The sequence below is a fragment of the Phlebotomus papatasi genome, chromosome 2 (genome assembly GCF_024763615.1).
Source record: "Phlebotomus papatasi isolate M1 chromosome 2, Ppap_2.1, whole genome shotgun sequence".
NCBI classification, from domain to species: Eukaryota; Metazoa; Arthropoda; class Insecta; order Diptera; family Psychodidae; genus Phlebotomus; species Phlebotomus papatasi.
In genome coordinates this window covers 48,959,074-48,985,160 of record NC_077223.1, presented here as the reverse complement: position 1 = coordinate 48,985,160, position 26,087 = coordinate 48,959,074, and the positions used below count along the sequence as shown (strand labels likewise).

General features: G+C 32.1%; 1 protein-coding gene across 1 annotated transcript in view; it reads right to left on the bottom strand.

Annotated features, from left to right (window-relative positions):
* Positions 1–959: 959 nt before the first annotated feature.
* LOC129801443 (protein escargot) overlaps positions 960–26,087 on the bottom strand; it is a 47,599-nt gene continuing 22,471 nt past the window's right edge. The window contains exon 2 of the mRNA XM_055846500.1: positions 960–15,760. Within this exon, the coding sequence (XP_055702475.1) occupies positions 14,562–15,760 (1,199 nt within the window). The 3' untranslated portion in view covers positions 960–14,561. The remainder of the gene's footprint in view (positions 15,761–26,087) is intronic.

Below are 26,087 nucleotides of genomic sequence, written 5' to 3'. Positions count from 1 at the left end.
CACAAGACATTTATTATCACAAATAACTTGGAAAAAAAAAAACTATACAAATTTGGATCATCCACAGAGAAACACGTCTACTCCACTCGACTGACTGGAGCAGATTAATAGAGAGTAATATTCTAAGATTTTAGATAATTCTTCGCAAGAAATAGATGCAAGACAACTCAAAAGCATGCTAATTGGGTTGTGAATTGAATTTTAGTTACAAAAAAACTGTAGAGTTGATTTTATTTTTTTCAACGAGACAAATGTGTTTGACGCTTATTTCGATTCGTACCAAGCACCCGGAGTTGAAAGCACTTCAAGGTAGTTTGAAAAGAATCTTACTTACAATAAGCTTATGTGGGTTTTTTATCACTGGTTCTCTTTAGATTAAAGATTTTACTTCTAATCCAGCACTTTTCTCACTCATTTCAAAATTTAATTCAATTTGGTACAATGGCTAAGTAACACGAAACCCACCAAACACACTAATTGGGCTTCCCATAACTCTTTTTTTCTTCTTGTTTTACCATTGAATTCCATTTCTACAGAAGATTCTATCGCGTCAAGATACTTACCAGGCCTTGAGGATGATATTCACCCTTGTTGCCTCATCCTTCTCACTGGCACTAGAAGAGAATGCAACGTAGAAATTCAACAAGAAAAAGAAGGATTCCCTATCCGATCACGTCTTTATTCACACATAACTTTCTTTGCAACATTTTGCGACACGTTTACCCTGAAGGATTTTCACGTTTATATAGACTTAATTTTGAGGTAGAGTAAAGCGAAACACCCCAGCTGTTGAGCTTCGTATTCTAGGGTAAAATCGTGAATTATCGCAACAGAATTTAAATAGAAGTTTTCACCACTTTTTACCAACTTTGAAACATGTGTCACACACTGTAGATAACGACGCTATCAAATGTACAATATTAGAATAAAAAATACTAAGTAAAACACTGAAAGGAATAAATTCATAAATATTTTCTACACTATTTATTTTATGAAAATATAATACAAAACTTGCTATTATATGTCTTTATGGATTTTTTTTCATTATTTTTTCCATATTTCATTATTATAAATTACATTGTATAATTATGTATTTTCAATTGTATTAATCCTTTTCATTTTTAAATCTTTTCCACCATTTTTTCATTTATATGTTGTGGTCAATAATGTAAAGTATATTTTTTTTTCTTTCAATAATACAATAACTTCTTCATTTCATTTTTTTTTTATATTCATAATAGTAATAGGTAATAGTTTTTCATTAATTGTTTTAATGTTTCAAGTCAATAATTAAATATTGAATGCGAATGACCATTCTAAATATTTGTCATCTGTGTGTTTTCTTCTTTGTTTTAAACTCTCTCTAAAAATTCTACATAAAATTTTGTAGCAGTTTTTCGTCCTCATCTTCTCACTATATAAATGTATTTATTATACATATATGCATATATATGCACATATACATATATGTATATATATATACGTTAGTGTTTTTTATGTTTTAATATATGTAATTGTTATGCAATAAGTATATAATTGTAGATATTTACTCGTAACATTTTTGAAGTAAATATTTTGTTTACTCACCTTTCAATGTTTATATGAAAATCATACGGTTAATGTTTATTTATTATTTCTGTTTTGTAATTAAAACTGGAGTACTGTGGAGCACAGTTATTATTAAAAGTAAAAGTGAAAAATACTGGAAAATGCCCAAAATTAAAAAATACGACTTCAATATTAAAGCTAATTCTGTTGAAGTTCTTTCTCATCAATTCATTGTGTTAATTTCTTCATTAATTGTATTTTTTTTAGTCTGTATACTACATGTTCAATTAGTTAAGAAACTTGCAAAATGTTGTTTTCTAGGAACAGTTCAAAAAGAGTAAAATGAGAACATTAAATTTCAAATTGGAATTTTCAGTGTTTTCGTTTCTACGACAGTAATTGAGAAATATGCAGGATAAAACTAAAAAGTAATTTCTCAAGTTGATGACGAATGTATTTTGAAAAACAAATCAAATAATTTTGTTTTTTTTTCATATAAATATTAAAGTAGTTTTAATTTCTATTTTCGACAGAGAGAGAGAGAATGTAATTTAAGTACTCATCATTTCTAAGATAAATTTTCATCATAATCTTTGAATTATATTTTCTCTTTTCTGTTTTAAAAAGTTTCAAAGGTGTATATTTTAAGAATATATTATTCTATACAGTAATAGTAAGAGTTTACAATGTCGATTTCATTTGAATTTTTTTTTGGGTTCATTAATTAATTCGTTTGAAGTTTCCAGGATTAATGTGTCATTTGCTGTTTGATTTCGGTTTTTTTTTCTTTTCATAGTGTTGAGGGAAATTTTATTAATAGCTTATATATATTTCTCATAAAATATAGTTTTTTTTACTAGAATTTATCCTTTCACTTTCGCCATAGAATGCTCTATAAATTACTTTTAAAGTTTATTTAGTTAGAGAATAAGTGAATGAGAGTTACAGCAAAAATGGAGAGTGATGACGTCATTTTCATGTTTTACTAACGTTTCTAATGGGGGAAGAATTTTAGTCTAAGCATCTTTAGTTAGTTCATTTATTTTTCCTATTCATCTGGCTAAGCATTTACTTTTTTTCCTCATTTATCTCATTTGAAGTAGTCAGCACGCCTCGGCAGCCTAAAAACGGTATTTGACAACCTTTCCGGCTTGCATTCTTTTCAGTTTCTTGTCTTTTTTTTTTTAGAAATCTAAGTTTTTTTTTAATTACAACTTTTTAGAGCTTCGTTTCCAATTTTCTATATAATTCTCATATGTACAGTGCATTTTCATTTCAGAATTTATATAATACTTTATTTTACAATATTTTTTTTGTAATAATTTCTTTACCTATTAGAATAAATATTCAATTACTCAATATTTTTTTAATATCAATTTTTCTCTACCAGTTATGTATCAGCATACGCCATTCCAAGAAGACGCCTAATTTATGTTTTTTTTTCTTTCTTTGTAAATTGATGTATATAGTGCCTAAATTGTCTAATTAATTTTAGTAAATTGTGAAAGAATGTCAAAAATGATCTGGAGCATAATTGGTAAATGCCTTAAAATACACAATTTTATTATTTTTGCTTTTCAATTTCATTTCTAAATATAATAATTGCTTATTTTTATCTCAATTGTTTTTTTTTTACTCCGGGATCCATTCTATACATTTTTGTGATCCACGGAGGGCTTACTGACTACTTGTTATTGCTTTGGATACTCGGCGTTTTTAGTCGAGACGAATGATTGTGAGAAATGCAGGCAAAATCGACTAAAAAGTTGGTATTGCTTTGAATTAATTTTCGTTTCTTTAAATTGCGTTGTTTTATTGCTTTTCTTGTAATAATAATATTTATCACATTTGATATATCAATTATTACATTTTGAAAGATTTTCTTTTGAAAGCAGGGAAGGAACAGGTGTGAAAGATTTTCAGATAATTGACTGGTCGTTCACTGTGAAAGACCTTACGTAAATAGCAATCAACTTTTCGTTGAGAGTATTATTTGAACTGAGGTCACACTCAGCTACTCCAAGGATACAGTATTTGAATACGGAAAATATATCATTCACTTTTAATAATAAAATAATAAGAACTTTTTACATTTCATCAGGGTTTGTGTAGGGATAATTCTCTGTTTAATTAAAATTTAAAAAAAAATTAAAAGATTAAAATACGAAAATCTGGATATTTTGAGCTATCCAAATGAGTGTCCTAAATAAATACATTAATTAAAATATGACACTTTATTTATTTCATTTAATTAGGTGAAAACGTCAGTAAGAAAAATGATAGCTATTTCGAAACTTATTGTGATAAATTTGTGTAAATAAATAAAAATAAATAAATAAAATGAATAAATAAAATATATAAAGAGATCACAAATCATCTTAAACTTCAGATATTTACTGATTTGTTTATTGTAATTATTTAAATTATTATTTAATTACTTTTGTATTGTTTAACCATTTTTTCTAGTGACCATTTTTTCTGTATGGCATATATACACCTTCTATACACAATGAGAAATTTCTGTTAATATTTGCTATATTGAAGAAATTATGACAGCCTTTCCTGTAGAAACGTTTTGCTTTAATATGCCAAATATTAACAGAAAGTTCTTACGTAGTTCGAAGAGGCCATTACTTTAAAATGTAAATTTAATGATGTCCAAAAATATGGAACCGTATTCATATGAAAACGTCAGGAAATATATAGAAAAGAGAGTTATTTATAGAGCAGACGTGAAAATTAAGAAGTGACCCTAAGCTTACCAATTCGTTGATTAAATTTGACTTATAATCACAGAGTTTTTTTTCACTATTCCATAATAATCTAAAGACTAATTTCTACATTTTTTTTCTTTGCTTGGGAGTCCAAAAGGGTTTTTATTTTGGGTTCATTTTCTTACATGTTAAGCTATAATAAAATGACTTTCATTTCGAATTGCCTGCATCTCTGATAAAACTTCATCACTTTATTGCCTGCCGAATAAGACTTTTAACGTTATAACCTCGTTCTTTTTTCTCATTTTCTTTTAAATAAAGAAACAATTTTTTTCTTCTTTCGAAATACAATATATATATTGCTATTTATTTAATTGCTCACTTATTCCTTGTTTTCAATCACACGCACTTTATTAATCTCTTTTTTTCTTTAGTACTTTCATATCGCAACTTTAATATCATACAGTGCATCTTTTGCTCTCGTAAATGCATTCAGTAATTTAAATCAAATAAATTACACACAACGCGCTATAATCACATCGAACAGACTGGGCTTTTCTACATGGTCATTGCTTTTTTACTCCTTCATTGCTTTTTTACACGTGGAAAAAATATTCAAAAAATTGAGGCATCAAACCAATTTTTGCATCAATTTGATCTTTTTCCGTTCTCTGAGACAATATTCTGTAAAAAGAAAATGATATTTTAGTAAAATTAGCCAAATTTAAATACCTTGAACAAAAAGCAAAAAGCAATTGCCCGGTCAATTGCTTTTTCTTGACACTTTCATATTACATAGTCCGTTAACATTCTCTATTTTGAATTCACTGTTCGAAATTTCATCGATCACCATCGAAATCAGCTGATGCCAGGAAAAATTAAAACAAAGGATATTTTACTCATAAAACTCTTGTGAAAACTTTTGAAATACATTTAAAATGAGTATAGGCTTAGTGAAATTAAAGTTTAGTATAAAATACATGTGAATAATGTGAATTACATTGTTTTGAACAACTGAAAATATTTCCCGCCTTGGAAATTTTTCTTACACTAGATGGCGCTGTTCTCAGTGAGTTATCCAATCGAAAAAAATGAAGGTGTCATATCACTTCTCCATTGCTTCTTTGAAAATCGATTAAAAGAGCAATGGCCCAGTCTGTTCAATGCTAATATATCCTCATAAATTTATCAATTTATATTTCAAGACTCTTCTTGAATGTTACTTTGAATAATTGAATATAGACTTTGCAATTTAATATTTCTCTTCATGATTTTTGTTTACTTAAAAAATTGACGTTTTTGGGACTTCTATCAAATGTTTTTTTTTTAGTTTAGAGTTTTCTTATTAGAATTCCTCCAAATTGGCCTAGTTAGTAAAATATTTGATAAAACAGAATAAAAGAGACTTATCCATTGAAAAAATATGTCTCACGAATAAGGTTTTAATCTTCAGGTCAAATTCACATTGGTCTTCAAATCCTTATCATTTGGCATAAAGGGTTGCATTGTATTTATCAAATTTATTTATTGCACTTTTTCTGAGATTAGGCGAAAGTGTTATAAGAAAATAGACTGAATAAGATGACGATACGATAATCAGTGAGAAAAAATGTACGTATTAAAATCGTACGGTTTTAGAATATAATATAATAAGGGAGAGTGAAGCAGTTTGACGCAGTTAAACTTCTTTCAAGATTCATTTACTAAATGATTATGAACCATATTTAAATAAAATTAAACTCCGTTAGTTTAGCTTGGTTATTGGCTACCTAAAAATACGTAGCACAATTCCGAGATAATCACTTATCATCCTAAAAGTATGTTTTTTCGAAAGTAATGCATGCGTGAGACTGACGTTCCCTCCTCTACAGTTAGCATAATAGGAAAGTCTAAATAATTAAAAAATTGATTGATAGTGACAATTAAAATATTTAAATTTGAGAATAGTAACGAGGTCTTTGATAGTGACGATAAGGATTTTACAAATAATGTGAATCAGCCCTTAAGGTCAAGGGTTCAATTGAGGATTCTAATTGACTTCTGTTGTGATTAGGATTTTATAATTGAAAACAAATTTTTAATTTTGGTCTATCACTCTATCGGCAATTGCACGAATTTCGATTTTGTAATTAAATCTTATTTCTTTAGGGTAGAATGTCCTGATGAGCATCGTAATCCAAAATATTGTAATGCAACAAAAAAATAAACACACAAATTACTAAAGCTTTCAACACCTGTTGTGTCTTCTTCAGGGATTTTTGTTGTCTTATTATTGGACATATTAGTCAATTTCTTAAGAACAGAATGCCCTAAAGAAATAAGATTCACATCCATCGTCGACCAATTTTTCGTTATAATTAAAGGTCGCATCTCAAAGGATGTAGTGTGAGTGTTCTTCAAAGAGGGTAAGTGTGATATTTGATAGTGAAAATTATGAAAGAATATTCACCTCTGTAGTCGAATGTGTGAATATTTTGGATATATTGACAAACTGTACCTTTTTCTATAAAACCCTTCATCCATTGGAAGTTGGAACTTGAAAGGTAAAATTGCTATCCATTTGAACATTGAATTCATTGCCACCCACTTGCCGCCTGCTGTCGGTAATTAAATCCAACACGAGTGTTTTATTTGCACAGGATTAATTGGAGTGTGTGTATGTGTGAGTGTGCATCGTGGAAAGTGCTTGGAGTTGAATTTTCCATTTCAACAAACATGTCACCAATCACAATTTTCCCTTGGCCTCTCAATACAACCACTCTTCTTCTCGACAGCCCTCTCATTCCCTTCTGCCATGTATATAGTTGCAGGAGTGATACGAAAGGATGAAAGGTCAAATGAATAAGTGATGTCAACAGGCAATGGCGATACAATAAAAAAAGAACTCTTATCCACCATGGAGATGGTATAAAGGAATTACTAGATAGTTGAACAATATGCGAATTTGCAATTCAGATAATGGCAATGGAATGAACGAATCTTGCACAACCACACACACGATTGATGGAAAAATTAATTAAAATATTTTCATGTAAAGTGGCATTGCAAGGACAATATTTGTACATTTACAGCACACACCAAATGTTTATGCATCCAGCTGAAAATTCAACTTTTGAATTGTTCTCTCTATGTTTGCATATGGAAAAACTTTATTGTTAGAATGCTTTTTGACATACATGGAAAATTAGCGTCCAATAACGAGGAGGTATTTTTCAACATTTTCCTGCTCGAACTCCACAGAGAGAGAGAGAGAGAGAAAGAGAGAGAGAAAGAGAGAGAAAGAGAGAGAGAGAGAGAGAGAGAGCAGTATGTGAGAGTCCCTTGATTTTTTCACCACTCAACATTTCCACCTTCTACCCCCGCTTCTATCCCCTGTGGACTACTTTTCGCAACATACTAGTATCTTCGCTTTTCGTCGTGCTGTTTGTCGATCTGTTTGGTTCTCACTAGACCAAGAAGCCAAATTATAGGAGATAGAGACTTAGGACCTTCGAGAGACCCCCTCCTCATGAAGTTGACCTAAGAACCGTTAACATGCCTCTCATTTTTTTCGAACCTTTCTTTCTTTTTCTTTTATTTTTGCATATGTTTTAGAGGTAGGGGAAAGTGCCCATGCTTTATACGGTCCCAAGCTTTATAAAGACTAAATTTTTCCTATGTCTCTGAATAAATATGACTCCGCAATATATTTTAAAAACAGGACACTGTACCCTAGTTTTAAAATATTAGTACAATGAATCACATTTATTGAAAAATATAGGAAAAATTTAGTCATTATAAAGCTTGGAACCGTGTAAAGCATGGGCACTTTCCCCTATCTAGGCGGACATTTCGTCCGTATAGTGTGGTGGTATTACTTCTGGCCTATTTTTTGACCTGATTGCAAATTATGTCAGAAAATGATTCGAAAAAAAAATGTGATGTGTTATCAAAAGACATCAAATATTTCTAATTTTTGGGTTTTTTTTAAATCATTTTGTGACACTGTAGTGTTTTTTTGCGAGAAAGCCATAAGTAAAGACAAAAGCCACACGTAATGCCGCCACCCTACTAATATACCATTGAAATATTTCTATAGGGGGAAGTGGGGCACCTTTGAAAGACGGGCACCTTTGAAATTGAGATTTTTCTCCTATGTTTAAGTGGAATTGAGCCATATCAATAAGTAATTTAGTTTCTCAGTTTGTTTGTGCAGTTAAATTATATCGCGATTGGGCTCAATTTTATTTAAAAATAGATGAAAAATCCTAATTTCAAAGGTGCCCCACTTTTAAAGGTGCCCCATTTCCACCTACCGATTTTTTAAGATCAAAGACCTAAATGGCTTTATAGAGCATATTCCTCAATCGAAGGGGTCATGTTTGGGCTCGTTGGAAAAGTCGGTTATGAAACAGTAATCGGTTATGAACCAGTAATGAATCGACAACTATTTTTATATGAAAATCAATTGTATTACCGCTCAAATACTTTGAGTGATTTATGAATTGGTTTAAATCGGCTTTGAATCAGTAAACGGTAAATAATGTAAAAGTATTTTTGAGATATAGCATTGAAGTCACGAGTTCGGGCACTTTGCAAAACATGGGACGCGCTTTGCCACCCCTCTTTTACAGTGAATGCAGAAATATTTGACGATTTAACTCGTTAGAGTGAGATATTCCCCGGGAACAAAGACCCTATTATCTAATAATTTTATTTTTTTTTTCAAACACATTCATACACACTACCCATTCCACACACAAATATTTTGAGTATTTTCCGGTACATAATACACGAGATCCAAGAAGAAATTGATGTGTATTTTATTATCTCAATAAAATGTCAGAAAAATGAAAATGTCAAGAAAAATTACAGTGAGACATTAATGTTCTGAGAAAGTGTATTTTTTTGGTTTTCCGCCAACTGTATGAGAGCCAAAAAAAAAAAAATTCCGTGTTCGAAATATTTTCCACTGGCCATAAATTCCGTTAAAATAAATTTAATTCCTATCCTAATATCCTTCTATTTCCTGTTCTGAACAGCTCCTCATGAGAAACAACAATCATTCCCAGTACTGTAAGCTCTTATAATTGCCATTGAGAGCAAATACCTGCTTTGACGTCAGTGGCCATAATTTGTGACTAGAATGTACTCTTAACTGTTGTTTAATTCATATGTTATTTATGCCATAGAGGACTTGTATGTGTACCCACGTTTATATTTATTTTCCACATACAAAATCTTCTAGTAGGGCTTTGGGCTTTACTCAAAAACCATGCTCAATAAATTACACACCATTTCTTAATTAAAACATTGCCTGCTCCACTTTTTTTTCCAAAATCAACTCATTATTGCACCTAAACCCTTCCTTTTTCCCCGCCAAAATAGCCTTTGGAAAGAATAAGTTACTAAAGAAGAATATCTAAAGAAAATTGGGAAAAAAAAAATAAAATTGAAGTTACGTCACACCAAACTCACACTCATTCGTCTTAAGAAGATTTTAGTGAATATTTAAGAATATTCTACGATTCATATAATTCTAATATCTAGATGAAATTAATGAATTATCTAATTTCTAAATATATCCCTAATTAGATAGCACAAAAGTTACAAGAATTTTGGATGAAAAAGCATCAGCAAATTAAATGTATGCAAGTGCAAAATTTATACAGTTTTACGCAGAAATCCTATAGGAAATATCATTATTATACCGACTTGTCAGAATATAAGTCGAATAAGTCGATTTTTTGCAAAATTAGTTTTTTTTTATTTTTTGGATACTCCTTGACACCCTCTACCTTCACTGAGAAAAAAAGAGGGTGCGGTTAACTTTTTTTCCTCATTACTTTAACACTTTTTAGGTGTAAAAATATATCAACATTTTTAATGTTAAATTTACACCCTATTAAGGGTAAAATTAACATGAAAAAGGGTAACTTTAACCCGTAATACACATGAAAAGCATAATATTTACACCAATTTCGGATCAATACTGCAGGGTAAAATAAACATTTAAGAAATGTTATTTTAACTTTTTCGGATTTCTTTCAGTGTTCCACGTGAATATTATACCGGAAGTTAATCATTCTCAAAGTTATAGAGGTTTTAAATTTTAAGAAACCTATATACTCAAAATGTAAAATCTTAACTTGAAATCACTCTCCTGTAAAGTTGGCCATTCACGACTTATTCGTTTTATATTCTGAGCCGTCGATAGGTTTTTTGCATTTTAAAATCCAAATTTATGGGACATCGAACATGTTTTTTTTTTTATTGAAATGAGAGGAGAAATTGCAAATTGAGCAAGTGTTTATTTTAAAATTTATCCCTAATACCTGGCTTACCACCAATTTATTTTAAGTTGATCGAAAACTTTGATAGTATCAAGTAAACACTATTCTTCATAATTTTTCTTTGAAAGAACGGATTTTTTGGTATAGGTTTAGTGATTTATGCATAATCTGAAGTGATTTTACAAGGATCATCAAGATTACTGTGTTATCACACTTGCACATTAAAATTTTAATATGATTCACATTAATTGTCGCTGGTGAGAGTCAAAATGTGAAATTTGTGTGTTTCAATCATTTTATATTCAAAATTTGATCTATATATTTGTTGATAAAAAGGTAGACTTGGCCCGCAAAATTTGATATAAATTGATTTATAGCATTAATGCGAAAAATTAATGTGATTTTCTCTTTAATTTTTTAATGTGAAAAATATTAATGCTTTAGGTAAATTTAAACTTATTTTTGCAGGCCAAGTCCACTTCTTTATCAATAAATAGAAAAACCCCAAATATTAAGTGACTCAAAGACACAAATAACATATTTGGACGCTCACAAGCGACAATTAATGTGAATCACATTAAAATTTTAATGTGCAAGTGTGATAACGCCGTTAGACTTATATATCATTTTTCAATTTTTTGTTCAGCATTTGTCAGCCAGAATAATTTGTTAACAGGTTAAAATTCCAGTTAATTTTTCATTTCCATTGGCTAATTTCTCCATGTCATTTCGATAGTTGATGTAGATTAAATATATAAAGAATTAGAATAGAATAGATGAAAATTCAATTACTAAAAGCTCATAAGCTCGAAAATCGTTTTAGCAATTCAGTGAGAAATTGTACATTGAAGGAAGAAATTTGGTTATAATTTAGATCAGCTGCTCAGTCAGCCTATCGTGATAATCTGGGTACGCCTCAAAATACCTATTTTGCATGTACATGTATATAGTAATGAGCGTGAAAAGCTTTAAAGCTTTGGCCATTGCCACAATTCTTCCTCAATATCTTCCTTTTCGATAGCTAAATGGACGTTGGGACTGAACTAGATTCTGTGGGCATTTTTTTTTCATCTAAAGGTACACATTATTCACTATTTTATGATTTTCTTTAGTCTTTTTCTTTTTGGTCTTGGACACAATTGGTGAAATTTGGGTGTAGAAATTTATTGGACCATCCTTACGTGTTTTGGGGTGGTCAGAAAGCGTAGGAGAATCTAAATATAAAGATTTAATGTTTTATGTTTGAATTGTATTGCTTCTCGTGGAAGCATTCTTGATTTTCTTTTATAGAGAATTTTGTGCTTAAATTCCTATTAACCATAAAATTCGTGACTACATACCACTTGTTTATTTTCTTTATAAAGTGTCTCCTAGTGACTAGAATTACGTGTTAATATATCTTAATCGAAAAACCACGATTTATTCTTGCGTTCACACTCAATCGAATAGCTCTTTCAAACAATTCCTGAGGAATATCTCCTTCCACCTTTGGGGTTTTCATTGGTGGAGTTTTTTTTTCCAGGAAAGACACTCTCTAAAGTCTGAAGGGGATCAACATTTTTGCGTCATTTTATATTGACAAATGATGGTGTGCTGATGGCAAAAAAAAGCAAAAGCACGAGTAGAGAGAGTGATGACGACGAGGCGCGCAATCAAAAAATGATCAACAACTTTTCACCAAAATATCTTTGCAAGAGGCCAAATTTCCCTAGCTGACGAGAAGAGTATAGAGGGGATGGAGTGGAAAAATAAACCCGTGCGAGGGTAGGCGAGGAAAAACTGCAATGATTGATGATATTGATGTCATCACGATTTGTGATTAGTGAAGCATGTCGATGGTACTTCTGCGGCAATTGGAGGTATATAAACCGAACAAAAAAGATCTAAAGGAAAATGTTATAATGCTCCTACAGATAATCTACTTTCAATTGTTCTTCCTAGGCCAGAGAATATAAACGAGAATGTTAAACAGGCAACTAGAAATTCATGCAATTATTTACCAATTTGGTACATTTAACACGATTTCTAAAAGGATTATCTGGTATCTATAGGCTATTGGACAATGTACAAATGCCACGTTGTATCAGACTACATTTTGGAAAATTGACATCAAAACAAGCTATAGGGTAAGTGTGCCAAATTCCGGCCAGCTTGCAATTCCGGCCACCTTTTTTGTTCCTCTAATTTCCATAAATTTCAAGTTTTTACTTGCTCTAAAGATTATACAATGCAAAAGAATAACAAAAAATGTAGCTTCGACAAGCGAGATGACGTGAAAAAAACATTGGAAGAATTCCCGAAGGGCAAGGAACTATGAGAATGAAGGTGGCCGAAATAGGGCACCAAAGCTATGTCTACATTTTTATTCATTTTAAAATGTATTAAGAATGATTTTAGAGTAAATAAAGACGATAAACTGTCTACAAGGTTCCAAGCAACACTAAAAAAATCAATTTGAATTTAAAATATTACATTTCAAATTTGAGACTTTGACGCTTGCCGAAATTTGGCAAACTTACCCTATGAATTTATGATTTTTTTTTTTTTTGAAAAATCGTTCTTTATTATCGGTTTTTCTTGGAAGATATCCAAGAATTTATTCTGAACTAATGAAATTACCTAACCAGGCTATATTTTTTTGGCAGCAGAATGGAAAATCAATTACAATAATTTTCAGTATAAGTGTGAAAAATTAAAGCAATTTCATTGTAATATTACAATATTCGAAAAACCTTGACCTTTACTTAAATGTACCTCACACGACTGTACCATTCAAAAATCACGTAATTCTTTAAAATATATTTTTTCTTTACTTCTTAAAAGCTAAAATTTCTCAACATCTGTATTCTCGTGTCTTAGGGGAGTGTGGATCATCTTGCTTCCATTTCCTTTTTTTTTAGATTTGTGTGTATAATTCAATTAATATTAAAATTCTAATTTTCGTTGTCTTCGAAACGTTGCTTGTCGTTCGTTGTTGAACCATGAATGGATAATTCATCGAAAAGTTGAATATTTAATAAAGCTTAAATCTTAATGACTATCTCATATTTTTCTTTTCTTTTTTGAAACAGGGATTTCTATGGAGAGACTGTTCCATTTCCCTGTGCGAGACTTGCGCATGAGAATCGTTCCTAAGTTTAGAGTCAAAGATATTTTTTTTCTCTGAGTTGTGACAATGAGGATTTTTCCTATACTAGCTTAAAGTTTTTTTTTGTTTAATGACTAGAGAAATATCTTATTAGCTAGTTTCCTCTGAATCACTAACAGTACCTTAGAATTTTAGAAGGGATAGTATTACAGGGAAGTTAGGGAGATAACCCATTCATAGTTTTATCATTTAATCACTATCAATTGAATTTCTTTGCATTTAAGGGGTTTTGGACGTATTGTGATTTCATATTCTCAATTAGAGCATCTAATTTTTAGCGGCTACCCCTACAGTGTTCACTTTTTTTTTCCTTTATAAAATTGTGTCATTCCTTTGTAAAAACTACCTAATGTTGAACTTAATACTCTTACTTCCTTTTTTTTTGTTAGTGACTAACAACTATATCTAGTGAATAACTTGAGAATGCGAATCTGTTCTCGGATTTCTAAGAAAAATATGGGCCTACAATATTATAGGCTATAGTTCTTAATAACAATCTCGTCTTCTTATTAATTGCTCTCTATATGAAATTGCTAATGACTTTGTGATGTGTGGCATATTATTCGTTTTAAATAATGGGCAAACGATTAAATTGTCTGGAAAAGCGATTTCATTCCAAATGTATGACATTGTAATTCATACTTAAAAAAATTTACAATGACGGGCACAAGGTACTATTTTTTTTTTTTGGAGAAATATTTACACTGCTCTAAAATTTGCCTAACATCGCACATTCTCCGGCTCCAATAAGAGAGGGAGTTCTCCACCATACCGCGATTTGGCGCCGAGTACTGCTGATGGTTGAATTACATGGGACAGGAAATCAATCTAGTTACCTTAGAAATGTGAGCCAATGAGGCGATAAGCGGCTGACGTTCGTTACCCTGCGAATGAGGCTGTCATTTGATGGTGCACCGATCGTGATGTACTGCTTGAAGTTCCATTGGTCACGATGACGAGATTTCCTGTGGGTTTGTGAACATCAGGTTCAATAGCGCCGGTATCTGAAAATCCTGTTGAGTCCTCTTTGAAACAAGCAGATTCGAGATGTTTGTTTAGGTAAGACTTCAGTGCGAAGGTCTTATGGCATCGTGAGCATTCGAAGTTCTTGTCAGCCGAGTGAGTCTGCATATGAGCTCGGAGGTTTGAACGATCTGCAAAGGCTTTGCCACAATGGGCACAACCGTAGGGCTTTTCGCCGGTGTGTGAACGTAAATGACCCTGCAGCAGCCATGGCCGCGAAAAGAGTTTTCCGCAAACGCCACAGCTATGAGAAAGCTTATGTGTGAGTACGTGCATTGCTAGAGCTGGCATTGAAACATATGCCTTGCCGCATGTGTGACATTTTTTGGCAGACTGTGAGTCTAGGCTGCGATGGGTCTGCTTATGGCGACTCAGATTACTCGATGTCGCGTACTGTTTTCCACACTCTGTGCATGTGTACTTTGTTTTAGTATCGGGTGGCACTTCACCATTCGATTTGCGTTTTGAGCGGCCATCACTAACAAAGAATGCCTCGTAGGTGTATGCCACTGTCTTGGAACTTGGAGATTTTAGCAGTTCGTCTTCTTTGGACATGTTCTCCGTGGTATGGTCAGGTACAGTAGTTGTGGTTAGGGGAGTAATGGCTCTGGGAGGGAGGCTTTCTGCGGCGGCTGGCGGCGGAGGCGGCGGCAGAAATGCCGTTGATGCGCTCAGGTCCAAGATGGCATGTGCAGCGTGCAAATCCTCCTCGGCTGGGATTCGCATCTCATAAGTACGAGGCGGCATTGGCGCCGGCGGCTGTGGCCTGTCATCCAGTGAGTATGGCCTATAAATATCTTTCTTTTTGGGCGGCAACGATAGAGCTGCCCCCGTGCTGGTGAAGCACATCGCTAGGGATTTTCTGGGTGGAATAGCTGGCGCAGTTTGTTGTTCCGCAACACTTGAAGAAGCCACAGGCGCTTGTAATGTAAGATACGACGTTGCGGCTGTCGATGATGGCTGACCATGCACTGGCGTTGTTATAACAGTAACTTCATGCTCAATCCTGGGCAGGTACGCTGTGAAATGCATCGGAGAAATGTCGTGTCCATAACCTGCAATAAATTAAGATACTTGTTGAGTTTAGGCATAGGGGGAACTGGGGTGGTAGTAAACAGGGGTAGTTGTAAACACTGTGATTTTTTCATTAATTTTAAGACTCCAGAGGATAAAACCCATAAGCATTCATAGATACCATGGGGATATATGTCTACAGATGAATTGGTCAATAAAATCCTAACTTTAACCTAAAAATAACCTAGAACCTAGAAATAACCTAAAAATGACATTAAAAATAAAAGTCATTTTTCTCGAAAATGTTGATATTTCGATTATTTTGGTCATTTGAATTTCCACCCGGAAATTAAAAACTGTGTAAAATAATCGAAATGTAGCAATTCCAGTTCTTTCCTAAATCTTTTAGGATTATATTAATGCTATTACTAGAGAAATTGAGATTCTTATTATTTTAAAAGAATTAATAATTGGTCAGGAAACAGCATTTGGGGTAGATGTAAACAGGCAATTTCCCCGTAATTGTAGATGTCGCGAGTGTAGAATGAATAACAAAAATATTTTGTCTTCTTCTTCTTTATTTCATTGGTTTGACAGCTGTATCTCATGGTGGGAAATTTTTCGTTGTCCCGCGCAAAACTTTTTAGGAATGATAACGCCAGTTAAGTATAACTTTTTAGGAAGAAAACGCAGAAAATACAGAAATTTCTTTCCTATTTCTAGATAAAATGAGAAACTATAAGAAGTAGAATATTTACGTTAGTAGAAAAAATACGCTGACATATTCTTTTCAATTTCACAAAATGAGTACCCAGTAACGCAAATTCGGTGTTTGTACAGTAGTACGACAAGTAGTACTCTGTATAGTACTTGCCTTATGGAAATTTTAATGACCGTGACACAAGACGTTCCAGGAACTTTGTTCGGGGTTGAGTGGTGAAAATGCTGTGGGGAATTCGCAATTTTTGAATTTTAAAATAACGACATTTTTTTAATTTCAACTGACCAACGGTTTTTTACCGGTTTTAACCGTATTTTTAATAATAAATCTAAAATATATACTAAAATTAAATTTATTTGCATTTAAATTTATAAAATACAATTAATTTATTTAATTACAAATTTTTATGTTATTTATATCGTACTTTCGCGATTTTAGTGGCATTTTGAGCATTTTTGGGATTTTTTAAATTTTTTTATTACATAATTAGATAGAAAATTGTGTACATTTTAAATCCGGTTTTTGTCTTAAAAAGGTTTATACTGAACATTTTCCTTAATTTTAAATTTTTATAAATATTTTTTGCTGATTTTCTTAAAAAGATTATTAAAGAATGGCGTTTCATTCATTCTAGTGATAAAAATTAAATGATAATTAGGCACAAAAAACTATTTCTTCAATAATAATTAACTATTGATTAATATTTTATTAAAAAAAAGTGTTCTTGTATTAATCCATGCAAAGTGTCACATTTGTGAAAAATCTGAGTCAAATCTCCAGAAATATTATGTGTAATACTGGTATTTTCTAAGAATAAGAGTGGCGTATCGCGCTAAAATAACATGTTTTGCATCAAAGATTCATTTTTTTCTCAAATATAGAAACTGTTTTTTGTTATGTTTTAGAAAGTTGTATAATATAAAATTATTTACATTTAAATGCAAAAACAACGTAGGGAAAGACAGAAAATATGTCCAGGAAATGACATTTCTATATCTCAATAAGTGACGGCAATTAAGTTACTTATAGAAATAAAAACCAAAAAATAAATATTTTAGAACGAAAGTTATGTGTTAAATATGAGCAGTCCAATCTAAATACTTGTAAAAAGTTCCACTTGAAATATTAATTATTAAAATACGAAAGAAGTATAATGTTTTAGGGTTGCCATCTCAATATACCCAAATGCAAAATGTGCTACTTAAATCGTGAAAGTGCGAATACCATACAAAATCGAGAAAATTTGAAAAATTTATTAGAAATTATGTTTTCTGCCGATGTTTTCCTAACCGCTTATGTCCCTCCTTCTCGTCATTTGACGTAAGTTTATAGTTGCTGGCTCTCAATAAGTCCTAACTCGGTGCACTCCAGTTTTTCTGTAACGATGATACAAAATAGTTTTAAAAATCCCATATAAAAATATTTTCTTATTAAAAGTAAATAACGAAAAAACTATCAAATAAATTATTTTTAACATTTTAAAGACGATTGGGTCACCCGTGTGACCCGTAGATAAAATATTAGGTGTGATTCTTTCATAATCACACCTATTTTTTCCTGACTACCTAAAGTTATTTCTTTTTAATGTTTGTGCCCTTTTTTCGCTATTTCTTAACTTTACTCTTCAAAAGTTAAAATGAAAGGAGGGGAGTGAATGGGTAAAATCAGAGGCATGACATTTCCTATGTTTCCCATATGTTTCTAGCGCGCCGAAAAAAAATTTGGGTTTATTAGCTGTTTTCTGTCAATGTAGAATGAATTAGCAAAAAATATAAACCCAAAATAAAAGCCAACTTAATATTGAATAGGCAACCGAAAACCCCAAATTGGCAACCTACGTAGTTTTGGAGATATCTCGTGAAATGTGTACGAAATCAGGGAAAAATTTACACTAAAATCGGTCGTATTTTTCAGAGCTAATGTCACGGGTAAAATTATTTGTATTCAGTTGTTAGTGAATGGATTTTGTTTCATTAGAATTTATTTTATAAAATTTTACTATGTAAAAAATTAAGAAAAAAGCTTACATTTGAGATAAGGTGCAGGTGACTGCACTTTCTGATAAATATTAAAAAATCAACAATTTTTAATAATAAACGACATTGAAGATCTTTAATCTAAGGGTAAGATGCATGAGATCTATAAGATCACCTGTAACTCATCCGATTGGGCTGAAATTTTACTATGTTGTAGCTGATGTCAAGACCTTTTCAGAACGTATCTATGTTTCAGTCTACGTCAAGCATTTACCTAGGCTCACAGTTTTAAATTTTGAAATATTCATATTTTGGCGGCCTTTATTTTTTAGTCTGAATTATTTGAGACCTAAATGAAATATCTCAGTAATAATTAAAAATGGTGAAGACTTTTATTTTAAATATTTATTTACTTTTACATAATTGAAAAGATATAAACGAAAAATTCATATATTTATATTTTTTATTTTTTAATCTTTGCGACAACAGTTTTTCAGATCCTCAAATAATTTGCTGTTATAAGCAAAAACTTTACTTTTCTTTTTCTTTATTTGTTAGACCACATCTTCTAACAATAGTGCTGTCTTTTTGTGATGGTTTCAATAATGGAAGTGCACCGTAGTTCTGTATTCATGAGAGTATCATATTTTTTAAAGTTGTAGGAATTTAGGATATTTTTTACAAATGTCCAGCTATTTGCTATATTTAAGCTCAAAATTGAGCAATTTTTAAATTACTTTTTTTTATATTCCAATTTTTTTTAAGCAAAACCCTTTTGTGAATAGAAAGTTACTACGCTCATATACATTATATTTTTCATTAGAGTGACAATTATCATTCATTGGTATCGTCAGAAAAATTTCTTGATTTTTTTAGGTTATTTTTGTCCCTATCATGTAGAAGTAAAAAATGCACCGAATCAGACTGTTAGATTTTACAAGGTTAGATGTAAAACGTGTCACTGATTTTGATTATCGGTTTCATTTTCATTGTTCACTTTCGGTCAGTAAAAAGTATTTCGTCCTTAAAGGGTTAAACATAACACGCAGATCCACAAGGATTGAGGAAATACGATTATTTCAACCTTAATTACGATCTGAAACCCTAGAAAAGATACTTCCGGACAGAAAGTGTTTGAGAAATGAAAACATGTTGCCCTAAATTACCCTAAAAAAATTAAAGAAAAAATCCTATCAAAGAAATCCTTTTTAAACCCAATACATTTATCCATGGAGATTGAGGAAATTCTCACACCTTATTATAAATTGAATGTGGGGCCCAAAAAAGGCTTCCGGATGGAAAATGAATTAGAATGAGGTTAGAGCTTCCTAATGCAACCTTTTTTTCATCTACTGCCCAGATATTTTTTTTTCTTATTAAACAACACTACTAACTTGAATTTGGGACTCTTCAAGAATATTTTATAAAAAAAAAATTGCCTTGGGAGCCCCAAAAACCAAAGGACGCTCACTAAGCGTCACTTTTATATTTCAGTGTTTTTAAGACCTAAAAAATGAAAAACTCTACAGAACTGCAATCAAATTATCACGTACCTGTACTGTTCTCTGGAATCCTGCTGGTCAATTGCTTGAAAAAACACTAATTTAACATTTTTCACTGATAAGAAAATTCACAAAACTCTGAGGAATCAGCCATCTGACAGGCGAATCCGGAACAAAGTTCCAGGAACGTCTTGTGTCACGCTGTACAAATTTTCCATAAGACAAGTACTATACAGAGTCCTACACGTCGTACTACTGTACAAACACCGAACTTTTGGTGGTGAATGTGGGGAAAATACCGTAGCGCCGCCGCATTGGTGGCCACCGCAGAGAATTAAATTAGTTTTTGATGGTGACCACCACGCTCTGAAGAAATTGGGGGGTCGCCACCATCAAAATTTTTCGAACCCAAAACTCTTTCGTTACTGGGTAGGTAAAAGAACGGGAACTCCCCATAGCAAAAGAAAGCGGAATAGGAATAACAAGCGAAAAAATCCTCGGAATTTTCCACTATTTGCCTTAAAAAATTCCATAGGAATTTTCCATAATAGGTTCCAAGGAAAATTTAATGGATTTATGCTGGATTTTTCATATAGAATACATCCATGGAAATGCTCGTGGAATTTATGTGGATTTTTCCACCAAAATAAAATGGAGAAAAATGAAGCTGTCATATGCACCTCGTGATTTTACTTCCGAATATTAAAGAAATAACAAAGATTACGAGGATTATAATATGTTTTACTAAATCAGCAATAACGAATTAACACTTTAAGCAATAAAAAAATATTTTGTAAAAAAAAATAATTTTTTCGAAAATATTTATTAATTAACATAAAAACAGTATTATTTTAGGTTGGCGACCTATTTAATGTAATCACTTCATTATTATCTACACGAAACGCAGTGTCGCATAATTAATTATATTATAATTGCCACATGAATCACTAGAAATGTTTGCGGAAGGTTTGGAAACAAATTCTAAAAGTTGCCGCAACACCATTTTATTTGTTTGACATTTCAGAAAACTAGTGGAAAAATCCATATAAAACACTATGGAAAGATAGTGGAAATTTCCATATGTTTTTTCCAGCTTATCCCGCGGACGTTTCACGTGTGAGTTTCCATATAAATCTTCCGCGGAATACCGCGGAATTTAACGCTGGAATTCCAGCATGTCGTACTAGTAAATTCCATGGAGCACTATGATTTCCATGGAATTTCCGGCTTTAAATTCCATAGGAAAACTTAGTGGAATTTTAGCGTCAAATTCCAGCGAATTTAGCCATTTGGACGCAAGTTTTCCATTGGAATTTTTGCGGAATTTTGCTATGGGGCTTGATCTTCATGCGAAATGTCTAATTCATTGACTACGAAACAATTGGTGGCGCTGTGTTCAATAAGAAGTCACATGAAGTCAAAATATGAGGAAAATCCATTGAAAAATATCTTTGATTTGCATGCTTTTAGTCTTTTTTTTGCTATTTGAATTATTCTTTGTAAAAAGTGTAGTGATTTTTTGAAAAATATACAGTCCTTATATCTCTTAAGTAATTAAAATAATTGAAAGTGGTGCAAAGTTAATTTGAAGGGTGGAAAAAAGGGTGTTTACCTCCTCCCCAGAAAGTGTTTACATCTACCCCAGGTATTTTGTGAAAAGAAAAAAATGCACAGTGACACATATTTTATTTTTATGGAAAACTCAATTGTTTTCCAGCATCCGCATTACCCTCGATGAATTGCCTATACCTAAGGGTAAAACAAAAGCTAACAAATATTTTCCAAAAAATCACCGTGTGCTTGGAAAATCACCTCAAATTCGCATCTATCGAAAATGTTTACATGTGCCCCAATCTCCCCTAAGGTCTTGCATTTTTTTTTCTAAAAAAAATGGAGATAAAGTTTTGTTTTTTTATAATCAGTTTTAATAGATAAAGATTAACTTAAATAAATTAGATAATTTGTATTCTACGGCATGAAATATATCAAATTGTGGGTGAAGGATAAAGGATAAATTTGTGGTAAAGAATGAAAAGTGAATTACATGAAAGAGGAGGATATAGAGTTTGTCTCGAAAGACACTGCAATTGCAAATTGAGCTCCTTTGTCTTCGCATTGAGACTGGCGTGTCTCTTTGAGTGTATGTCTCACCAACCCCTCATTTGGAACGAAAATCAACAGGAAAAGTGTTTGTCTGCTCATAGTATTGCAAAGGGAGCGAGAATTCTGTGGTGTCGTTTTGTGCCGATGTGGAACTGAAAATCACCCTTTGCAGTATGAGGGATGAAAATGCAAGCAGAGGGGTGAAAACACGAATTACGCCAACACGACAAAATACAGCTCTCGTACAAAAACAATAGCGCACCATCAGTGAAAGCACAACATCAGCAATATCCAACTTTTTTGCCAGGAAGTATGAGGGTTGTTTCGAGTCCTCCCTGGACGGCTTGGGAAATTCAATGCGAAATGCAATTTGTGGAGAGAATATGTGAGACAGTGAAACGTAATCAGAAGACCTTTCTCCCGTATCTTCTCTCCAAGATTTCCCCATTTAGAAAGTTTCACCCACTGAAAATTCTCAACTTTTTTTTTTAGCTTACTTTCTTCTCAAATCACTGCTACCGAAAATATCCTTTTCATGTGGGAACTAAGGAAAAATTGTTGATGTCCAACATGTGTTTTCTCTGTAGTTCCCTTTGGTTTTTAAAGTACAACTGACGATTCCACGATCAACATAGTTGTGGTTTAAGCTCTGAAATATTTAGTGGTTTCCACATACATACAAAATTGTTTCTGGAATTCATAAAAAATAGCTTGCAGATAAAACTGCTTCAAGGTGTTCACACGTTAAGTAAAAAACGACTTTTCTTATATATACATCTCTTTTGATTTTTCAGGAACACCGTTTTTTATTGCTCGAACTCCAAAGAGAGAGCATTATATTGTAATCTTTCAATTTTGAGTTTTGTTATCTCTTTCGACTTCACCGCCCAAGGGGTCGGATTTTGGTAGAATTTTGGAAATTTGAAGTTTTCAGTTTTTTGGCGTCATGCTGTTTGTCCGTCTACCTGTCCAAATGTTGCCAGCTCTAGGGACCAAACGGTTAGAGATAAACTTGGAATTTACGGGTAACCCCCCCATAAGTTGACCCAAGGATCGTTAACATGCTCCTCATTTTCCCTCTTTCCAATCCCTTCTAAAACCATGTTTTTTGGGTTTGCTCGAAAACGCATCATGCGATTTTTCTCCATTTTTGGATATTTTTTTAGAGGTTGTCCAGCCGGCCATTTCGTCCTTAAACGAAAATGCCATTGAATCATTCGTAATAACAGATTTTCAAGATTAAAGGTTAAAGAGTGTCTAGATCTAGAAAGTATATTTCTCATCCGAATTGTATCATTTTTATGCTCGTTGGAAAAGTCTCGGCATTCCTAATAAGTTCCTGATAACCGATTTCAATCGATTTTGAACCGGTAATGAATCAATTCATAACCGACAAGGAATTTATACACGAAAACCGATTGTATTACTCTTAAGCTATTTTAGGGGATCTTTTGAGTGATTTAATTGGTTCAACAAATCGGTTGTGAACGATCTAAAGACTAAGCTATATCATGGGGCCTCAGTGGATCAGTAGATAGAGCAGTGGCTCTATGACTGTGTGGTCTTGGGTTCGAGACTAGGCAGCTGCAGATTTTTCAGCTGCTGTAATAGTCTCGAATTCGTCCAGTGAATGAATGGAAAAGTAATGCCAATACATTTACAATGAACCGCCTAAAAAGAGAGGTTGGTATAGGAAATAAGTTTCGACATGCAGAGTTCAGTCGAATACAAATACTCATTCACTGCCCAGATCCACAAACCAAGGTTGGTTTACCGTGATATAAAGCGGTACTGTGTGTATCAGAACGCACACAGAGCACTGTTATATGGAGCAGGTTTACTCGCCTTGGGGGTTAAGATAGAACAGGAGAATGGGGAGTGCATAATGGGCCCAAATAAGTGGCCTGGGTGCAGCGGTTCCGCAAGGAATATAATCGACCCATAGACAAATCTTAAATCTTCTTAAATCTTAAGCTATATCATCTAAGCTACACTGGTAAAAATAAAAGGATCAAATTGATCCAAATTTGATCCTTTTGCAAAGTATGGATCAAATTTCGAACTTTGAATGCACATTTAGCATAATAGAATATGTTAATTTGATCCATCCTTTGCAAAAGGATAAAATTTAGATTTATTTGATCCTTTTATTTTTACCAGTGCACGATTTCGAGCACTTTGCAAAGCCGGGTACATTTATCACCTCTTTTTTATTCAATTATTTTTAGTGAAACTTTAAAATCCGAATAACTTTAGTTATAAATATCGGAAGAATATAATTTGTTAGCTAATTCAAGAAATTGTCAAAAAAAATGTATTTTTCTACTATTCTGAGAAAAAAAAACAAATCAACACTTGTATAGTCACCAATATTAAATAAAATAAGAATAAAAAGAGAAAACCTCTTACGGTCAAAAATATTAAAAATACTATTCATCTTTTAGTTTTAGCAGGGGGGTGACATTAGCTCTGAAGAATGCGACCAGTTTAGTGTAAATTTTTCCCTGTTTTCGTACACATTTCACGAGATATCTCCAAAACTACGTAGGCTACCAATTTGGGGTTTTCAGTTGGCTCTTCGTTATTAAATTGGCTTTTATTTTTTATTAAATTTTTTTACTAATTCATTCTACAATGACAGAAAACAGCTATCAAACTCAAAAGTTTTTTCGGCTCGCTAGAAACATATGGAAAACATAGGAAATGTCCTGCCCCTGAGTTCCAGAACAATTATTAGTTGAGTCCTATGGCACAAATTTGGACAAGAGAAACTTAACGTTTAAGTTCGTTTCAAGAAGCTTTAGGCAAGAAAAAACAAGTTCAAAAATGCTCAATCATCTCAATCCTGGAATGATAGATAAGATCAAGATCTTGTCAACGTGTCACCCAGATGTGATCTTTCTGTCAGTTCACCTCAATCCTATTTTTTTTAATGCTAAACTCACTTATTTTACGTATTTGACTCGCAATTGCTGCATCACGTGCCTCAATTTCAGATTTAAATCGAATTCGCATGTATTCCGAGTTGCCTTAAGTTAAGAATCTCACAACAAACTGAACTTCTTATCACTAGTTTCTGTTTCAAATTTTACCAAAATGTGTATTTTTTAAATGTGTAAAATGTGTGAGCTTGTATATTATTTTGTAAATTTTAATACAAATCCTCAGAATGTATGTTTCCATGTAATACCAAAGCCTAGGTCCTCGAAGAGTTGTTTTAAAACTTGTGTCAACTTGTTACTCAAAAAACTTTTCCCCAATGCGCAATAGTCTCTTAATTAACTCAATTATTTACGTTATTGATTTTTGATAAAAGATGTATTATTATTTGTGGATAAAGTAATAAATACAAAGTTTAGTTTGCTCCATTTGTAGAGCTAGTGGGACCAAAGGATTGCCAAATGCAGACTTTTATATTTTGTCTTATTTTTTTCCATATCTGAACTTCAAAATGAAGTAATGCGGCCAAAAAAAAAGACCTGAGCTTTTCAGGATATGCGGGTAGACTTTGCAAACGATTTTAGGCCAGCCGTACACAGTAAAAAAAAATGTGTAAAATTTTACTACTATAATAATGCAAAATCGAAAATTTAGGTGGTTTAATTTAAAAATGTTTAAAAAATACACAACATTTTGGTAATTTATTGTCACGTGATTGAAAATTACCACTATTATAGTTCTATTATATCTATTATATAAATTTTTCAACAATGTTGTTTAATTTGAAAATGTGTAAAATTTTAACACTATAATAGTATGAAATCGGATAAATTAATTATTTAATTGCGATCTGTCTAAAATTTCTTACTGTTAAATCATAAAAATTTTTCAAAAATGTTTCGTGAATTAAAACTGTTTGACAAATTCTAAAAATTACCACTATTATAGTATGATTACAGTTTTTCACATTATTATATTGTGAAAAAATACACAAATTTGTTTGATCATAATTTTTAACACTTATAGTGTGAAGCCTTTCAACCAAAGTTGTTGAATTTTGTTTTTGAAAAAAGTTGTGTAAAAATTGTTGAATTTCCAATTAAGACTTATACTTCAGTCGAGATGC